At 43.1% G+C, this 15,303-nt stretch overlaps 2 protein-coding genes across 12 annotated transcripts in view; both read left to right on the forward strand.

Annotated features, from left to right (window-relative positions):
• ZBED1 (zinc finger BED-type containing 1) overlaps positions 1-6,021 on the forward strand; it is a 43,041-nt gene extending 37,020 nt beyond the window's left edge. For 6 of the 11 annotated variants that reach the window (XM_030202098.1, XM_030202092.1, XM_030202093.1 and 3 more), the window contains 2 exons: positions 2,920-3,005; positions 3,523-6,021. In XM_030202098.1, coding sequence (XP_030057958.1) covers positions 3,576-5,663 — 2,088 coding nt within the window. In that variant the 5' untranslated portion in view covers positions 2,920-3,005; positions 3,523-3,575 and the 3' untranslated portion in view covers positions 5,664-6,021. The remainder of the gene's footprint in view (positions 1-2,919; positions 3,006-3,522) is intronic. The other 5 variants (XM_030202095.1, XM_030202099.1, XM_030202091.1 and 2 more) reach the window with 2 other exon arrangements.
• DHRSX (dehydrogenase/reductase X-linked) overlaps positions 1-15,303 on the forward strand; it is a 319,241-nt gene that overhangs the window by 37,419 nt on the left and 266,519 nt on the right. The gene's annotated exons all lie outside the window — the stretch shown is intronic.

The raw sequence follows: 15,303 nt of genomic DNA on the forward strand, positions 1-15,303 counted from the left end.
GTCTCTAAAAACAAACACAAAATCTCCATTGACATTTGCACCTTCCTCCAAGCATGCACAATTGCTGACTTGAAGGAATAGGTGCAAGGACTGATGGAACCTCCTACCCACACCTCCCTTCAGGCACTCTCTCCTCCAGCTGTGACCAGGGACCCTTCCTTATGGGGTGCTCAATTGTTCCTGCCTGGCTTCAAAATGGTACCTCTTACCCTTAGTAGTAGTCCTTGTGCTATTACTGCTAGTGGTACGATGTCAAATAAGAGTTGAAGGAAGAGGTTCTGGTTATATTAGTGGAGCGGGAGAGGGTTTGATGGTGTTGGAGGAGGGGGAGACCTTTAGCATTTTCATTTCCTTCCCTTCATTGGGGCAGTGTGTGATGCCATTAAGGGTTCATGGCCCCTGAATAAGTCTCAGCCCTAAAGCAGAAAATGGGAACACGCTTAACAAATTTTCGGGAAAAATAGTGATTCTTCGGATATCTGGTTTCTGACGAGACAGGTTGGGAATGTATACAGCAATCCGCTATGCAAGAACATAAAATTTATCGTGGGGGAATTCTGTTCAAACATTTTGAAGATTCTACATTGCTTTTTTTGTAATTTTTTTTTTTTTTTTTTTTTGCATAGAATATCCCCCAAATAAATGACTGGCTCTTCCTTGCTCCTAGACTAACAGCATCTGGCTCAGGCTTTAAAAAAAAATTTCAACCCTCCCCCCAGGTAGCTTGAAACCCTCCCTCCTTGCCCCCTGGCAGGCTTAAACCTAGTTTTCTCTACCCCTCCCTCCACCCAGTTTTCTCTCTCTCAATCTCTCTCCATCCTTCCCAGTGTGCACACATCCCATACCTCACTTTTAACCCCTCCCCGAAAAAGCACGCAGAGCTTGCTTTTTCATGCCTCCCCTAGTTCACATATACACTACCTCTGTTATTAAAATCTGTCTTGCCCCAGCCCACAGTCCCATAGTTCTCTCAGATTGCACATCCCCACCATAGATGTCGCTCAACTCCCAAGCACATACCCCCTAAAAGCTCTTTGTCAATCTTTGCCCCCACCCAGGCGCACACCCCATCATAAGTTGCTCAACTTTCCCAGCACTCGCAGTATCATAGCTCTCTCAAACCTGCCTTCACTCCGCAAACACTGTTCCCACAGCTATTTGTGAATCCCTTCCAACATACCTCCCCAGCTCCTTCTCTCCATATCCCCCTCTGTACATACACCCACGCCCATCTCTCTCTCTCACCGCCTCCCCGTGCTATCCTCACACATCACCCATGGCAGTCCCCAGCTTGCCCTCATCTTCTCTCCTTACCCCTGTACCTCTGGCACACACACTTCTCCCAAGGGAATCCCCTCCTCAGCTTTCCCCTTTTATTTCCTCTCACCCCTCCCCAAGTTCTCGCCCATCCCCAGTGTTCTCAGCCTGGCTTGTCCCATTGATTTCCTCTGGACCGCCCCCTCCCCAGTGCTCAGCACAAGCAGAGGAACGGGAGGAGAGTGGCTGCATACCAGGTCACATCCTGATCCTCTGCCGCATTGGTTCCCACTGCTGAATTTGAACCCTGTGGGATACCGTGGAGAGCACTGAAGAGGGAAGGGGTCCAGAAGTAGTGAACGGGATAATTTTTTTTTTGGGGGGGGGGGGAGGAGACTCAGTGTATGATTTTTGAGGGCTTAACTGTGCCAGTTGCCGTTCCTCCTTGGACCCTATGCAGAATTGTGTGCAGCAAAAGCAGAATTCTACATGGGAGAGAAATTGTACACAAATTCTGTATTGTGCAGTTGTGTAGAATTCCCTCAAATGTAATAAAATAATTACAACTAACAACCAACGAGTTTTCTGCAAAATTTCTTAACAAGTCTTTAGTGTACCTTCTGATGACTCATTTCCCCCCACAGCTACTAACTATAAATGAGTTTGATTAAATATCAGTACATCATTAGAACATTTGATCAATTTTATGTAATTCCACATTTCTGCTTTACATCAGACTGCTGTGATCTTCCTTTTATTTATTTTACTTATTTTTATTTCAGATCTTAAATGTTATATATAAATGCTCACTTGATTCCCGTTATCTGGGTTGCTGCATCAGTGTAAAGGTGTAAAATGACATTTCTTTTTGACTTTCCCCATTTCTAAAATTGCTGCGCCTACTGGATTTGCTATCAATTTGATGTACACCCTATAGCTTGACCAAAATAGGTTTTTTTTTTTTTTCTTTGTTTAAGCTGAAACCGAAACTTCCCCTGAAATGGTTTGTCTATTTTTGGGGCGAAACTGAAAATGTGGCCAAAACTAGGTGCTTAATGTTGGCCGGAACCGAAACAGAAACAACAAGAACAACAACAAAAAAACGGTCTGTGTCTTGTTGTGTGGATCTGAATAAATGTATTAATAGTACGTGTTGCCCATAGAAGCAGCAGTTAGAACACAATTGACTCTTTGAAGCTGGAATGCGTAGGAGAGACTGTGCTAAGGTGAAGGGAAGTTATTCTATGTATGTTAATTCAATGCAGACTCGGAACCTTAAGTTCACATTTTCAAACTGTTTTGCTAGTAAATGTATTGCATCTGAATCTCTTTGGATCTGGGTTCTGTTAGATATTATTCTGATGCACTGATTGCACTCTTGGGGCCATTTATTGAACGTTAGCTTCTTGCCCATAGCAGCAGCAATTAGAGCACACTTTTTTATTTTTGCTGCTGGAGGTGAGCTTCTTTTGCTACTGAAGTTGAACTGCTGCTGCTTTTTTTTTTGCTGCCAGAGCCAGTGAACTGTGCCTTTTGCTGCTGGAGATGAGCTCCTCTGGTGGGTGGGTGGGGGGGGGGGGGGGGGGGAACTGCTGTAAACAAGAGACCAGTTTCAGCCGTAACCCATATCCTACATAAAACTTTTTTTTTTTTTTTTTACAGAAACTAGCCTTTTTGGGTCTGTTTCAGCACCAGAAACAAAACCGAATATTGGTTGGGCTCTAGTACACTTCTGCATGTCCTTTCAGGTATTTTACAAAAGGCTCTGCCTTTTTAGAACCTTTTCTTAAAAACGGGGGAAACTGAGCACATCCTGATCTTGGATGTCTCAATTCCTCCCTTGACGGTCATTCTTTGTAAAATGGGGCTTCATGTGAATCCTTTTTTGTTACTTTAATTTATAGATATTTTAAGGGGTTTTCTTTTCAGTGCATTGGTTAATTTTTGTGAGTGTTGGTTTTGCATAGCCTAGTGTGATTAGACACCCCCCCCTCCAGATGTGCCTGTACTACTACTCTGGTAACTATCTTTAACTATACCTTCTGCTACCCCCTCTTTCCTATCTTATATTGTAGTTCCTTTTCATCCCTCACCCACTGCCAACCCTCTCTTCATCTATTCTTTCTTTCTACTCCTTCCTCTATACCATGTAGATCTGTTAGCCGCTCAGATGCTTTTTAAAAATGATGTGCGGGATATTAAGTGCCTAATAAAATTGGAAACTTGGAAACTTTCTCATTGTCTGTTTTATCTTCCTGCCTTTAGCAGGTGCTCATTCATGAGTGAAGGATCAAAAAGCGGAACGTGGCTCAGAAGTAATGGAGAACAAAAGCTCAGAAAGTTTGCAGTCAGACCTTAAACTAGTTGCTCATCCCAGAGCAAAAAGTAAAGTGTGGAAATACTTTGGGTTTGACACCAATGCTGATGGATGCATATTACAGTGGAAGAAGATCTATTGTCGCATCTGTATGGCCCAGATTGCCTATTCTGGGAATACGTCCAACCTTTCATACCATCTTGAGAAAAACCACCCAGATGAGTTCTGTGAGTTTGTGAAAAGTAACACTGAACAGATGAGGGAAGCCTTTGCTACTGCATTTTCAAAACTGAAGCCAGAGTCTTCACAACAAGTTGTTCAGGAAACCTTCATTATGAAAACCAGCCATAGCTATGAAAACAAAAAACACCAAGAACTGACATCTGCAGTAATCAGCTTTATTTGTGAGGGCATGTATCCAGCCTCCATTGTGGACGAGCCTACATTTAAAGCACTCTTCAAAACAGTTGATCCCAGGTATGAGCTTCCAAGCAGAAAATTCTTCTGTACTAAGGCAATACCTGAAAAATACAATGTGGTTCGAGAGATTATATTAAAGGAACTTATTGACATTTTATGGTGTGGAATATCTACAGATATGTGGAGAAGTGAAAATCAGAATAGGGTGTATGTGACCCTTTCAGCTCATTTCCTAAACAATCGTGCTTCTAACTACCTGTCTGTGAACTCACGATGTTTAAAAACATTTGAAGTGCCAGAGGAAAATACTGCAGAGACTATTACTCGAGTTCTTTATGAGGCCTTCATTGAATGGGGAATCAATACAAAAGTATTTGGTGCTACAACAGACTACAGTAAAGATATTGTAAAAGCTTGTTCTCTCTTGGATATTCCAGTCAATATGCCTTGTCTGGGGCAGACTTTTAATGCTGGAATACATGAAGCTTTTCAGCTTCCAAAACTCTATGGTCTTCTTGCCAGGTGCAGGAAGCTAGTTGAATATTTTCAGCAATCTGCAGTGGCAATGTACGTGTTACACGAGAAACAGAAGCAGCAGAATCTGTTGCCTTGCATGCTCGTAAGTGACCGTGTTTCCTGGTGGGGTAGTACACTTGCAATGCTACTGCGTCTTAAGGAACAACAGTTTGTAATTGCAGCTGTTCTGGTTGAAGATAGCAATAACCATCACCTGATGTTAGAAGCTAGTGAGTGGAATACTATTGAAGGTTTGGTGGACTTACTGCAGCCATTTAAACAGGTGGCAGAAATGATGTCAATTTCAAAGTATCCCACTATAAGTATGGTAAAACCCCTTCTTCACATGCTGCTCAATACTACATTGAACATTAAGGAAACTGATTTGAAAGAAATAAGCATGGCCAAGGAAGTAATAGCCAAAGAGATATCTACGACCTATCAGCAGACACCTGAGATAGACATGTTTCTTAATGTTGCAACATTTCTGGATCCTAGGTACAAAAAACTTCCTTTCCTTTCTGCTTTTGAACGCACACAGGTTGAGAACAGAGTGGTAGAGGAAGCAAAGAGCCTTCTAGAGAGAGGAAAGGATAACTCTTTCAGGCCCGATGAAAAAGGCTTTTTGATTTCAGAAGAGCCACCACTTAAAAAAATGGTCATCTCTTCCACTCCTCCCCCAACCAGCAGCATCAACAACATGCTTGCAGAAATCTTCTGCCAGACTGGGACCTCAGAAGACCAAGAGGAGTGGCATGCTCAGATCATTGAGGAACTAAGCAATTTTAAGTCACAGAAAGTCCTTGGTCTGAATGAGGACCCACTCAAATGGTGGTCTGACCGACTGGCATTATTCCCTGTATTACCAAAGGTACTTCAGAAGTACTGGTGTATTCTGGCCACCAGGGTCTTCCCTGAACGGCTTTTTAGTTCATCTGCCAATGTTGTGAGTGCTAAGAGGAATCGATTGGCTCCAGCACATGTAGATGAACAAATCTTTTTATATGAAAACACTCGAAATTGTTCTGAACCAGAACCTGAAAATGAGGATGAAGGGGAGTGGGGCTTACAACAGGAACATATTTTTAATATGAATGATTCAGTTAATGTGAGCAACAGCTTTTTCACTATAAGGGACAGCGGGTTCATTTAAAGGAATGCTCATGGTATATTTAATGGAAATAGTAATATTAATAATAACAATAACTAAAGGTATTTGTCTTAAGTTACCAAAAACACATTTTTTTTGTTGGATGCTATGATCACTGTAAATATTGAACGGTTATGAAACAAGTTGATTTAGCTTCCAATATATATATGTGCTCTCCACAATGTTAAGTTATCATGGTATATGAGCCACAGTCCTTGAACACTGAATTCAGAATAAAAAGGAAATCTGATGGTGGTTTGAACCCTTATAAAAACTGAAAAGCTAAGAATCCTTCTGTAAGGCTGGCTTGCTTGATATTGTAATTTGAAATTTTAAATTCCTCAATAAATGCAAAGCTTTAGGGTTTTGTTCTCTTTAAAGCATACATTCTTCTATTTGAATTTTTCTTTTCTTTTTTTTTTTTTTTTGGTGGGGGGAATAAGTGAAAGCATTGATAAAACAATAGGACTAGCACAAAACCCCCCAAAACTTTCACCATTATAAATCTTGATGATTGGCAATTGTTATCAGATCTTAACTGTCATCAAACTAGTACACGTATGTGATAAATATAATATGAACAGCCAAAGAATGAACTTCAGGACTATTTCAGGAATAGTGGCCATGGAAGTAATAAAGGGAGACACTTTCTATAACAGTACTGTTCTAGAAGGAATAATGGAGCCCTTTTACTAACGCAGATTAAAATGTACTGCGTGATGTACTCAGACACCCTGGGTAACTACCAAATTAACTTGTGCTAATGGTGTGCTAAAAAATATTTTAAATTTTTGTTTTGAGGAGGTGTCTCTGGGGTGGAGAGTGGGCATTCCGGTACTATTCAACACAGCTACATCACTGCATGCTAGCTGGTTAGCACAGGAATAGCGCGTGAGCCCTTACCACCTACAAAACGGGTGATGGTAAGTGCACATGCACTCATTTTTTTTTTTAAATGGTCACGTGCTCGTGGCAACGTTAGCACTTGTCCATTAATACAGAATGGGCGGGAAAAACCAGTGCAAGGGTGCGCTATGGCCATTTTTTACCACAGCTTAGTAAAAAAGACCCTAATGTATTCAAAGATAAGAGTCACAAGAATAATAATAATGTTTGTAGCCTTAAATTATTCAGATCTTCTGTGAAACCACTTCAGTTTCTTTGGCCAATATGCAGACTACTGAGGAATAAAACAAATTTTAAAAAGCATGGATTCCAATCATCCTAAAATCCCATTTATGCAATTCTTTCTCTCGGGGGCATTGTACCCCAAAGGGTTAGTTTTTCACTTACAGTACCTTGATAATAATGAACCTTGCACCTCACTCCTAAACAAATAGTATGAAAGTCTCTGTGATATAGCAGGCTAGTCCAGTTGGTTATTGATGGTCTCAGTTAAACCTGACGTCCAGTTTGGCATCTGATTTGACTCCCAGGTAAAAACAATTCTGTTCAGAATCTATTAAAAATGTAACAAAAAAAGTTTTTAGAAAATTGTACAATAACTAATTTAGGAGTATGAAAATGTCACATTAGCTGTTTTTTGGGTCATTAGAGTGAGTTTAAAAGCAGACCATGTGAATTTTCTTTCAGTTAAAAATTTAGGAATAGTGAACCGAAAAATTCTTAGATCGAGTAGAAGTGAACTCGATATTTATCCTTATTTTGATGTAACCATATAATTGGTGCATTGTGGCCTAGTTGCTTCAAATTATTTCTACTGCTACTTGTGTATATTTATATATACTTCATAAAATTAGATGGAAAAAGAGCATCTGCAATAAGGTGATAGGCAGGAAATTATCCTTTTTTTTAATTAAAAACCATATGTTCAAATACAAGCTTCTCTGAGGTCAAGCAGGCCTTCTTATTCTCACATCTGGGTGATGTCATCCAACTGAGCCTGGTGTGGACAGTAACTAGCATATACAGTAGAAAATTCTAGCAGCATCCCATTGTGCATGTGCTAGTGCCTTCCTGCCTGATGTGCGAGCGTGGGTCCTCTAGTCTTATTTTTTTCCATGAAGCTGAGAGGGATGCATTCTCATGTTCTCTACCTCATGCTGTGTTTAAGACTTGTCTTGTGCCTTCTATGCGGGTTTTTTGTTTTATTTTTCAAGTATTCTTTCTTCTGTTTACCTTTTTCGTTGACTCCTTGTATTTTCCTAGAGTTTTTCAGCTTTGCAAGTTTTCTTTGTTTTTCAGGTGTGGCTGTGCAGTTAGACCGCAGCCCCTGCCTCAATTTGAACACTGCCCCTTTTTCTCAGTTGAAGTTTGAGGAGTTTAATTTGGCCAAGATTCTTTTATCAATGCCTTGGCTTCAAGAGATGTGCCCAATGTAAACGGGTGATTTCTGCAGTGGACCTGCGCAATTGGTGCATCCGGGTGCCTTGGGCCAGATCATGACTCTGATTGTTATCTGTGTTTAAAAATGCAGGTGAGAACTCAGCGGTTCGACTGGCTCAAATGGAACATCTTTTTGTCTCCTTGAAGGCTGGAACATCAATTTTAGCACCACCGACATCAACCTCCATGCCTGCTGTGACTTGGGCATTGAGTGGGTCTCCACCTGCCTCAACACCGGGTGCTAGTAGCAGGCCCCGGAACTGGTCAGTTCCTGACCCGACACCGAGGAAGTGTGTAGATTCGGCGCCATCCTCATCAGCACTGGGGGATCGAAGCTGTGTGCATTTGGGGGGTGGGGGGGGAGAGGAGCCCAAAAGCATCAGTCTTCCTCAACGAGTGGTACCAAGAGTATTGGCACATCAGATCCTCCGGTACCCGAGAAGCGCCGGCACTGGGAGGAGTGCTCCCCCTCCTTAGAAGAGGTGCCAGTGTGCAAGTTACTGAGCGGCCTGGTCTCCGCCACCAGTTCGGCACCATCTTCTCAGACTGCCTCTGCCCCAGCATCCATGCCTTTGCTGATGCCCACTTTTGATGAACAGCTCTGCAGCATGCTCTGAGAGGAACTGGCACAGTTGCTGCCAGGAACTGCTGCTTTGGCATCGAGAGCGCTTGCGCCACCAGTAGAACAGCCCCAGGTCCTCTCTGAGGCTCAATCGGTGCCGGTGCCCAGATCTTTGACGCTAGCGCCTCTTAGGGTGTCAATGTTGATGTCAGGGAAGGCAGTACTGCCTTCTACATTGGGGGAGGAAGCTTCCCTGGAGTCTTGTAGGTAGGGGGCAACACTTCGAGGCTCCACCAGGCCAAGGTCTGTACAGACTCGTTCACCTGAACCCGAGTATGGGGAAGAGTCTGATTGGGACCGCTCATGGGAGTCAGATGAGGATCCAAATTACTTCTTAGAGGAGGAGTCATATGGGATTCTATCCGATCCTTCTCAAGAGAGATGGAAAATCTCCATCTAAGGTGCTCTCTTTCACTAGTTTTGTGAGGGAGATGTCTTCAGCCGTCCCATTTAAGTTGGAGACGGAGGAGGAACCCAGAGCAGAGATTTTGTGTATTCTGGGCTATGTCCCTTCTAAGGAAGGGGTCACTGTATCATTGCACCCTATCCTGTTGAAGAACTGGGAATCTTCCCTTACACTGGAGGTTTTACCCAAGAAGATGGATAAGCAGTATCGTATCCAGAAGGCTCCCAGATTTGAGAAGGCACATATGCCGCTCAACTCCATGGTGGTTGTATTTGCTCTCAATATGGCCAAGAGTTCTCAGTCTCATGTCTCAGCACCAGGACTTTAGATTTGTTTGAGTGAAAGACTTTTCAGGCCTTGATGCTTGTTGCCCACATCCAGTGCTACCAGCTGTACACAAGCCTTTATATGGAGTCTAGTGAACAGTACTCTGACTCTGGTGGACTCTTTCCCTTTGGAGAAGGCCGCAGAGCTTTGCCAGCTGGCCAACAAGCAGATGGCGTGCAGGCATTATCTGGCCATGAGTGTCCAACTCTCTGGCATGGGTGTGTGGATGCGCAGACTCTCATGGCTGCATGTCTTATAACCTGAAACCAGCAGTTCAAGAGAAGTTGTTGGATGTGCCGTGCCAAGGGGACAACTTGTTTGGAGAGAATGAGGAGGAAGTCGCTGACCTTATAAAAAAAACATGCGGATACTATCCATACTCTTGGCATACTCCATCTGCATCTTCTTCAGCGAGAATATTTTCAACCGGGTCCAGGCAGCATTCCTACTACTCTCAAATTAGTAGGTTCCCGCCTCCTGCTCGTTTCACTCAGGTGACTCAGGCCCAACATTCCAGGCCTCACCAGCCCCATCCTCAGAAGTCTCAGCTGGCTCTCCAGTCAAAGCAGGGCATGGGCGTTTGACTGACTCCAGCAGAGTATTTGTCCCAGATGACCTTTCGGTCAGGAAGGCGATGCTTATTTTTTGCTAGCACAGATGGCCCCTTGTAAACTCCGACTGGTGGGTTCTTCAAATACTTCGTCTTGGGTACTCTCTGAATTGGCGTTGGAGACCTCCATATTGCCCACCAAAAGTATCTTTCATCAGCTCTGCTGCAGAAGAAATCTCTGCCTTTCTACAGGTCCGAGCAGTCGAACCTGTACCACCAGGGAATAAAGGAAAAGATTCTATTCCAGGTACTACCGTGTGACCAAAACAAATGTGTGTGTGTGTGTGTGTGGGGGGGGGGGGGGGGGGGGTGAATACTGGCCCACCCTAGACCTAAGAGCCCTGAACAAATTGCTAGTCAAGGAAAAGTTCAGGATGCTTTCCCTGGGTACCCTTCTTCCTCTAATTCAGGAAAACGACTGACTGTGCTCTCTGGACTTGAAGGATGCCTATATCCACATTTCATTACTTTCAAGTCACAGGAAGTATCTCAAATTTCAAGTGGGGAAAGGTCATTACCAGTATTGTGTTCTGCCTTTTGGCCTGGCATCTGCACCCAGAGTTTTCATCAAGTGTCTGGAGGTAGTCGCACTGTATCTATGTAGACTGGGGGTGTATATGTTTCCCTACAAAAACACATCTCAGGAAAGAGCCAAGGAGTCAATGAGGATGATTATTCAGGTGATGGAGCTACTGGGGTTTGTCTTCAATTACCCTAAGTCCCACCTACACCCAGTTCTCCAATTGGAGTACATGGGAGCCCTGCTAGATACAGCGCAGCTCGGGCCTTCCTTCCTCAAGTGAGAGTGGATACTTTAGTAACGCTTATCTTGCAGGTCCACAGCAGTTAGCAGGTTTCAGCTCTGCAAATGTTGAGACTGACTGTGCATGTTGCTCCCATGGCAAGGCTCCACTTGAGATCAGCACAGTGGATCTTAGCTTCACAGGGGTCTCAGGTGACAGTGGACCTATGTCATTCGCATACCACCAGAACTGGTCCACATCCTTCTCTGGTGGACAATTTGGGTCAGTTTGACTCTGGGACTTTCAAATTCCACTGCCTCGGAAGGTGTTGGCAATGGATGCATCCAACCTGGGTTTGGGAGCTCATGAAGATGGGGGTACAGGATCCTACCCCTTGTGTGGACTGTCCTTCATGGTATGGACCTATGTGCCACTTAACCTGCTAGGGAAGATCAACTGCTTGGCAGACAGATTGAACAGAATATTGCAACCACACGAGTGGTCTCTAAACATGGGTGTAGCCCGGAAGATCTTTCGACAGTGGGGCACCCCCTCATTGGATCTTTTTGCCACTCATCTCAACAACACAGTCCCTCAGTTCTGCTCCAGGCTTAGGTCACATGGCAGATTAGCATCAGATGCCTTTCTTCTACAATGGGGGGAGGGTCTTTTGCATATCCTCCCATACTTCTCATTGAGAAGACTTTGTTGAAATTCAGGCAAGATCAGGGCACCATGATTCTGATCGTTCCTTACTGGCTCGGCAGATTTGGTTCCCGCTTCTTCTGGAGTTGTCCTCCAAAGATCCATAGAGATTGGACTGTTTTTCGACCCTTATCACGCAGAATGAGGGTTCCTTTCTGCATTCCAACCTCCAATCCCTGGCCTTCACGGTTTGGATGTTGAGAGCATAGATTGCCCCTGGGATTGCCTGAGGGTGTTTCCCACATCTTGCTGGCTTTCAGGAAAGATTCTACAAAGAGGTGTTAACTCTTTTAAGTGGAAGAGATTTGCCATCTGGTGTGAGGGCAAGGCCTTAGATCCCTTCTCTTCCCCTACACAAAAACTGCTTGAGTACTTCCTTCTCTGAATACCAACTCTATAAGGGTTCATCTCTGTGCAATTGGCGCTTATCACTGTGTAGGAGGTGAGTCCATCTCTGTACAGCCTTTAGTTGTTTGCTTCATATGAGGTTTGTTGTTGATAAAGCCCCCTACCAAACCTCCCACTGTGTCATGAGATCTCAACTTAGTTCTCAACCAGCTGATGAAATCTCCTTTTGAGCCTCTGAATTCTTGTCATCTGAAGTATTTGACCTGGAAAGTTGTGTTTCTGGTGGCAGTCACTTCAGCTCGCAGTCGGTGATCTCCATGCCCTGGTAGCTCACCCACCGTATATTAAATTTCATTAAAACATTGTCCTCTGCATGCACCCAAAGTTCTTTGCTAAAGTAGTGTCAGAGTTTCATCTTAACCAGTCAATTGTTCTGCCAACATTTTTCCCAAAATCTGATGCCCATCCTGGTGAATGTGTACTGCATACTTTAGACTACAAGCAAGCTTTAGCCTTTCATCTGGAGCAGACTCAAGTCCATAGACAGTCCACTCAACTTTTGTTTCTTTTGACTCCAACAGGTTGAGGGTAGCCATCGACAAATGCACACTTTCAAATTGGATAGCAGATTGCATCTCCTTTGATTATGCCCAGGCTGGGCTGACTCTTAAGGGACATCTCACGGCTCACAATGTCAGAGCCATGGCTGCGTTGGTAGCCTACTTGAGATCAGCTTCCATAGAGGAGATTTTCAAGGCTGCAACATGGTTTTCAGTCCACATATTCATATTCACTTCCCACTACTGTTTGGATCAGGATACCCAATGTGACAGTCGGCTTGGACAGGCAGTTCTGCAGAATTTGTTTGGTGTCTAGAATCCAGCTCCACCCTTCTAGGCTCTATTTTATTCTGTTCAGTCTGCAGCTACACAGCTAGTATGTATATAGTTTAAGGTTGATTTAAGTTTTAGTCTCGATGTTTCGAGACTCCATTATCCAAGCTTTCTTGTTTTCAATGAGCCTGGTAGCTAGGGAGTCCCAAATATGAGAATAAGAAATCCTGCTTGTCCTCGGAAAAAACAAATATACTTATCTGTTTCTGGTGTTCTCCGAGCACAGCAGGGTGATTATTCTCACATACCCTTGCACCTTCCCTAGGAGTTGAATTTAGTTGTAAGTTTTTTGCTTTTTCCCCTGACTGGAGAACCCATGCTTCCTCGTCTGGTGGGAAGGCACCAGTGCGTGCGTGGTGGGACACTGCTAGAATTTTCTACTGTACTTGCTAGTCAGTGTCCGCTTTGGGCTCTGTCGAATGACGTCACCCAGATGTGAGAATAATCGACCTGCTATTCTCAGAGAACATCAGCTTATAGTTAAGTATCTTTGCTTTACCTGGCATTGACTTCCTTTTGCTGAATGCTTGCAAGTTATTTCAGCAGAGTCCAGGTTGTCTCAGATTCAACTTTAATATTCTACTTGTGATTACAATTTGCCTTAACATGTAAATGTGTTGTTGGTAATATCTCTTAGAGAGCTAGCTTAATAATACTGGGAATAATTGTATATGTGATTTTCAGCATGTAGTACAGTGTTTTAAAGTAGGCACACAGATGAATGGAGAGGAGGGAATTTTATCACAGGGAGCTATGTTGGCAATTCTATAGAGTGGAATTCCAATGCCATGCACTTGGTGCCAATTCTATAATGGCTTCTTAGTGCCAAGATGCTGTTATAGTATACTAACGTAACTCGGCATTGGCGTGCCTGAAATTAGGCACCAACATTACGCCAAGTCAATGGCAGTTGTAACTGTTGGTGCCTAATTGTGCACAAAGAGAAAACCATACAGTTCCTATACAACACAAAATGTGGCAGAGAAACACAGTGGGAATGACCAAAGATAAAAAACTGATGATTCAAGAATTTCCAAGATGAAGACTTTTATTGTAAAACACCTTATAATGTACAGTAGTTGGGAGGTACAAACTCAACATGGGCCGTGTTTCTGCACAGTAGCCTTCGTCAGGAGTCCAGTAATCAACTAAGAAAAAACAGAAATATCTCTATATATAAAAGGCACCACCAACGTTCTAAATGAAGTCTCCAGCTGGAAGTGTGAAGGGGGAGAGATATCCGGTTTCCCCATGAGTGTCTGCCCCGCCCTCGCTCTCTCTGTAACACAAACAGTGAAGGAAAACACAGCAAAGCACGAAATCAAATCGCTCTCTCTGTAACAGTGAAGGACTCAGAGGGGGGAGGGGAGAGAGGGCAGAAGCCCTCACTATTTCTGTAACATAAACACAGCACAGCAGGAAACTTAACACTGAAGGACTCGACTCCGAGGGGGGAGAGGACAGACAGCACAGGGGAAGGGAGAGAGGAGAGAGGGCAGAGGGCAGGGACACACACACTCCCACATGCACACAGAAAAAAATCTTGCTAGCCCCCATTTCATTTGCATCACAAACGGGGCTTTTTTTTTTTACTAGTAAACATAAAATGTCAAGAAAAGTTAACACCCTATGAGTTAAAGTACAAAAACATATAAAGTATGAGCAAAAAATAAAAACAAAGAGTGATGGACGATAAATATACCTAATTGCGCACTGACTTGCATGTAGCTTATAGCATTCTATAAGATATGTGCATATTCCAGAGACATGCCCACCACCTGCCTCTGCTTTTGCTCCCCTCTCTCTTGGCTCTAAGAGAGATTAGCTTGTATGTTACAGAATAGTGCCTAACACACACATAATTACCAGTTAGCACCAATCACACACTAGTGCTATTATTCTGAACCTACACAAATAATTGGCGCCTATATTTAGACTCCGATTTATAGAATTTCCCGTTATATGAAAAGTCTAAAAATATGCTTGTTCTATATAGGCAATGTAGGGCCTGTGTGACTATGAGGCATATTTTCAAAGCACTTTGGGAGGCTAAGTTCCATAGGTTTCTTTGGAACTTTGGGAGGCTAAGTGCTTTGAAAATGAGCCTCTATATAACTTAGTCTGCCAGAATTAACCCTAGTAGTAGTGCATAAGTTAAATGGATATTGCGACTACATCCTGGGAATGCAATCTTGCAGATAATGGAATGTAGGTACACTACTGAATGTGTTTACCCCTGTGCAGTTGTATGGGAGCTTTTATTGCATGCAAAGTAGGCTTTACATGTGGAAAAAGTTTATATTACTCATGTAAATTCATAAAATTGTGTATAAGTATGCACGCAAAAACAGCTGCACTGCAGAAAGCACCTATCTTTACATGATTTTTGCTTAGACGTTCCAAGGCTTAATTTGGGAAAAATTGAGGTATGCATATCCTTTATAAAATACTCATGTATATGTGTAGAATACATGCACACATTTATGCAGTTTGGAGTATGTATAAATTTATAAACTCACATAAGTATGTATGCTCCCTGTTACAGAATTAGCTCGACCATGCCTAATTGTATACAATATACACTTCTGTTCCAATCTTTCTTTAGGGTGAATTTATAAAGGCACATTTTGAGATTTGCATACC

This window comes from Microcaecilia unicolor, chromosome 4 (genome assembly GCF_901765095.1).
Source record: "Microcaecilia unicolor chromosome 4, aMicUni1.1, whole genome shotgun sequence".
NCBI lineage: Eukaryota > Metazoa > Chordata > Amphibia > Gymnophiona > Siphonopidae > Microcaecilia > Microcaecilia unicolor.